Source organism: Brassica oleracea, unplaced genomic scaffold, assembly GCF_000695525.1.
Source record: "Brassica oleracea var. oleracea cultivar TO1000 unplaced genomic scaffold, BOL UnpScaffold00581, whole genome shotgun sequence".
In the NCBI taxonomy this organism is placed as follows: domain Eukaryota; kingdom Viridiplantae; phylum Streptophyta; class Magnoliopsida; order Brassicales; family Brassicaceae; genus Brassica; species Brassica oleracea.
Genome location: NW_013617424.1, coordinates 105,091 through 109,449, shown reverse-complemented (window position 1 = coordinate 109,449; position 4,359 = coordinate 105,091). Strand labels below are relative to the sequence as shown.

At 40.3% G+C, this 4,359-nt stretch overlaps 1 protein-coding gene across 2 annotated transcripts in view; it reads right to left on the bottom strand.

Annotated features, from left to right (window-relative positions):
- Positions 1 to 3,928, bottom strand: part of LOC106319741 (F-box protein VBF-like) — a 5,591-nt gene extending 1,663 nt beyond the window's left edge. The window contains exons 1-3 of one of the 2 annotated variants that reach the window (XM_013758128.1): positions 3,548 to 3,928; positions 3,337 to 3,455; positions 3,158 to 3,244 (exon numbers count right to left, since the gene is read on the bottom strand). In XM_013758128.1, the coding sequence (XP_013613582.1) occupies positions 3,158 to 3,244; positions 3,337 to 3,455; positions 3,548 to 3,793 (452 nt within the window). In that variant the 5' untranslated portion in view covers positions 3,794 to 3,928. Of the gene's footprint in view, positions 1 to 2,677; positions 3,245 to 3,336; positions 3,456 to 3,547 lie in introns of those variants that run through there. The other variant, XM_013758127.1, reaches the window with a different exon arrangement.
- Between the last annotated feature and the right edge of the window lie 431 nt (positions 3,929 to 4,359).

Below are 4,359 nucleotides of genomic sequence, written 5' to 3'. Positions count from 1 at the left end.
CACCGCGGAGAGCTTCCAACCTCAATCGGCGTACACTGTCTTTCTGCAAGTACACCAGGACCACAGACCGAGTTGACTCAGTTGTTGTTGTTGTGACAGTGGTGGTGGTCACCGTCGTTCCTGTAACCATGAACTGATTCGCCAATTCCGTGGTAGGGGTGAATTGATATCAAGGCTAGCGAGTCTTCTCCCTCAACTCTTCCCGTCCAAAGCACACAACACATCAAGTAAGCCCACTTGATACTTTTGTGGTGTGTATGGATCTACATATTTGGAGATCAGATCCAACTTGGCCCTGGGTGCACGAGCTCGGTGACATGACTCGATCTCATCTCGGCAACATGACTCGATCTCATCTCGGCAACTGGAGATGAGAAGAGATAAAGAGAGAAACTCTCGAGAGTTATGGCGTGTCATCAGTCTCCTGTTGGGCGTGTGATCAGTCTCCTCTTGGGCGTGCTATGGCCTGGTTTCTTCGCTCAAACTCTTGAGACAAGATTGACATAACTGCTCGAGCTCGTTGTCAGAAAAGACCATCTCGTCTGCCACTAACTCAGCAACTCATCATCAAAGATAAGTGTTTATAACTTTTATCAGATAACTAGCGTGGCTTTATTACTTGCAACATGTGCATACTGCTTATTAATTAATAAATTACTTATGCAATATTACAATTCATGAGCTTAAGTAAAGAAAACAAAAAAAAGGGGCTTCACCACTTGCTTAGTATTTAGACAAAACTTGTTCTCTTTTTCTTTTGATTTAGTTTGATCTAACCACGATTGTGCTTTTGATGAACCAGTGTCAATTACAATCGTTGAGCCAAAAAGAAAAAAAAAATCAGAATGGAGAGCAATACAAAGTCTTCAAGTCACGCTTCGAAGCGTAAATTCAAAGTCTCGTGTTTTACTTGCTCAAGTTCAAGTTCCTCGGCAGTCACGGTCCAAGCTTCATCTCCAAGTTGCAGCAGCTTCAAGTTCTCGGCTTGTGCCAAGTTTGCTGACCGGATATGTTGATCTCAACTTCACCGGGCTTTTGATCTCGCCAATAATCGCTTCTCCGAGCCACTTCCTGATTCTCTTGGCCATTGCTCCAAGAAGGAGATCTTGAGTTTAGCCAAAACCGGCAACATCCCTGAAGCTTTCAAGAACATGAAGCCTCTTTTGTTTCTGTACTTATCCAGCAACAGCTTTGTGGATTCGTCAGAAGCAATGAACGCACTGGTCAAGTAATAGTGTTCATAAACGAAACGCCGCCTAATGTTGCCTTCTCCGTTCCCAAATGTGTCGCTCTATCCTCTCTTGAGAACTGCAACATGGCGATGGCTGATCTCTCAGCTACGGTAAATGGTTTCCATTTCTAGTGAGCCTGTTCAGCATGTAAGAGAATATATGCTTGAAGGACTTATTGCTAGCTGTGAAGAACGAGAGCTTTGTGCACGTCAAAGCTCATAGACGTCCAGAAGCTCAAGACAAGTTCTGTACAAGCCTCAGGAGGTCATTGTGAACCAGCTGCCTCGCCACAAAGACGTCCAGAAGCTCTAGACAAAGCCATCTCGGCATATATATGATCTCTGCAGCCAAGAAGCATACATGTCGTCATGCCTTCACGTCTTCGTCAGCAAGAAGCCGGGTTCACATATTACTGAAACCGTTCTCACGTCTATGCATCTCGTTCTCGTCGGAGCTCAGAGACTTGATCTCGCAAACATCTTACATGCCGACTGCACTAGTCACGGCAACATGCGGATCAACGAGACGACTCCACCATTCCATCTACACATGGATCGCAACCATACGGTATGCGAATACACGTCCACCGTGGTGATTTGGTTGTGACGGTTCGTCCATGGTGGTATGTTCATGATGATGTCTGTGGCGACTTGTTCTTGGCGGTTAGTCAATTGACGCTTCATGGTATCCATGGCAACTTGCTCCGGTGGTTCCGAACACTGTCTTCACAGATCGTTTGCCCAACCATCCCGGAGTAGGAAGTCTGATCGGAATCAGAAGTAAGTCGATGACAGCTCGTCCGAGACGGTCCGTCTATGACACTTCATTTATGGCAATCTAACCATGACGGCCCGTTCATGACAATCATCTGCGACATGGGTATGTGCCTAGTTCATTGTCTCATAAACCCTATTCGTCAAATTCGCAGAGATCGATTTCGTCTCTTTCTACGAATTTGGGGGGCTTACTGTTGGGGGTAGATTTTGATCCTCTAGCAAGGCCCACAAGACAAGGAATTAGGCCAATTTGGCTCCTCTTCTTAGACTTTAAGAACATATTTTCATAGATATTTTGTATTCTAAGGTTCACTTTGCATCTTTGTAATGAACCTTCAATCAATGAAATCTCTTTTATATTTTTTTTCCTATTTGATTTCATCTAAAGATTTATCCTAAGCCTCAAGAATCTAATTTTTATTCTTAGATTCTTTTATTGTATTGATTCAACAAACACTACCAGCATAAACACCATTTTTGGATCAAACAGTACCTAAAGCTCGAAATTAATGTAAAACTTTAATATATAGGTTGTTGGTTCACTTTATCAAACCTATTGAGAAAATCAAAGATATATTTATACAATTTTTAAAGAAAATTATCACTTTTGAGACTCAACCCCAGAAAGTATATTAGGCTTACGTGCATAATAATGAATAAATAAATCAATTTCTCAACAGACTCTCTACTTCCTTTTATTTTTTATTTGTCTCTCGTACATGATTAAGTTCCGCTACTGAATCACGATCCTAATTCAGAGATTTAGGCCTCACTTCAATACCATCAATCACAATGCCACCTTTAAGTTGATATCCTTTCACCTCTGTGAGACTCATATTGACCTCATCATCCTCTCCTTCTCGTGTCTCAAACTCTCCTAGCTCTATCTCCATCCATCCATCGTCTCTACCTTTGGGCTCCCTCCTTTTCTCGTGATCCGCACCAACCATCCCCACAGTCATCGCCATACGCTCTTCACGGTTTCCATAAAGCAGCCGCTTCATTTGTTGTTTCTTCTCATCCAAGCAACATAGATAAACTTTATTTTTAACAGTTCGACCATTACTAGACTTCATACAAACCTCTGCTGGAACTAGGTCTAGTCCGTAAGCGTGTTTAGACACTTTCACTATGAGATATGCTCCATATCTTGTGTTTGGTGATAAAACTCCGGTTTGAATTCTACCATTGACTTCTAAACGATCCGTCGTTATAAGTTCAGCAGATTCCAAAAATCTGTAATTATTTAAATAAATCATGCTTTAGATACAATACATTTTAAAATTTACACAAAGCATAAATACTTATTTGAAGTCTGAAAAGTTGACCTAGAATCTGAAACTTTGCTCCAGGACCAGTAGGATGCTTGGTCGTTCGATTGTATAGAAATATCTCTTGCAGATAAAATATAAAAAAATTTTCCAGACAATTTATTGATCTTGAAGAGCTGAAAGTGCATCCAAAGAAATCATTAGTACCCTAAAATCACGTACAACTTATTTTATTTTGTAAATACAAAGTAGTTCATTAAGATCGAACCTTTCGAGCATTATCGATGAGAAGAGAGTCACATAAACATCTATAAATCTCCTTTTTGGATGAAAAACTCCGTTGATGATCAGTAGATCGAGAGATGAGACTTTTGTAGTCTGAGGGCAAAAACTTTTCCCATACGAAATCAGAGTCTCCGGCTAACCGGAAAACCAAAGATATTGCCGAGGATGAGAATATGTCTGCCGGAGATGTAAAGGAAATGATGTTGGCTATGCATGCTTCTGGTAACATCTTTTTCTTATTTGCAGAAAAATTATAAACCTGAAAAGAAGATGTTTGAAAGAGAACTATGTTTGTGATTATGGGCTTTGCTTTGAGTTATGTAACTGTGTGGTAATGTGATATACTTGGAAGTGGAGGTGATGAAGTATATATAGTGATGCTTGTAATCATCCGCAGACGGTTTTGGACCAATGGTCAATTTCATAGGGTTTTTGATATATTATTGAATTACATATTGATTCTTTGCAAGGTTAAAACTTAAAGCGTGAGCCCCACCGGCAACAAAGGTAAGTCAAACTTAACACGTTTGGTTGTTGGCCAAAGATAAAGATCCATCTTCCAAAACAGAAAGTTTACGCGGAGGAGAAAATTACACTAGGTTACGTTATTAGCTTTGTAACACTATTTTCTTTATATATTAAAATTAAAAGTTTAGAGAGATATGGGTAATATTTGACCAGTCTTGCCCAAATAAACGTTAGTAGCACCATTGTGTTCAAACAAAAAAAAACGTTAGTAGCACCACTTCTTTTTCGAGCAAGAGAGTTTTGAGTTATATAAACCAGTCTTGGTTC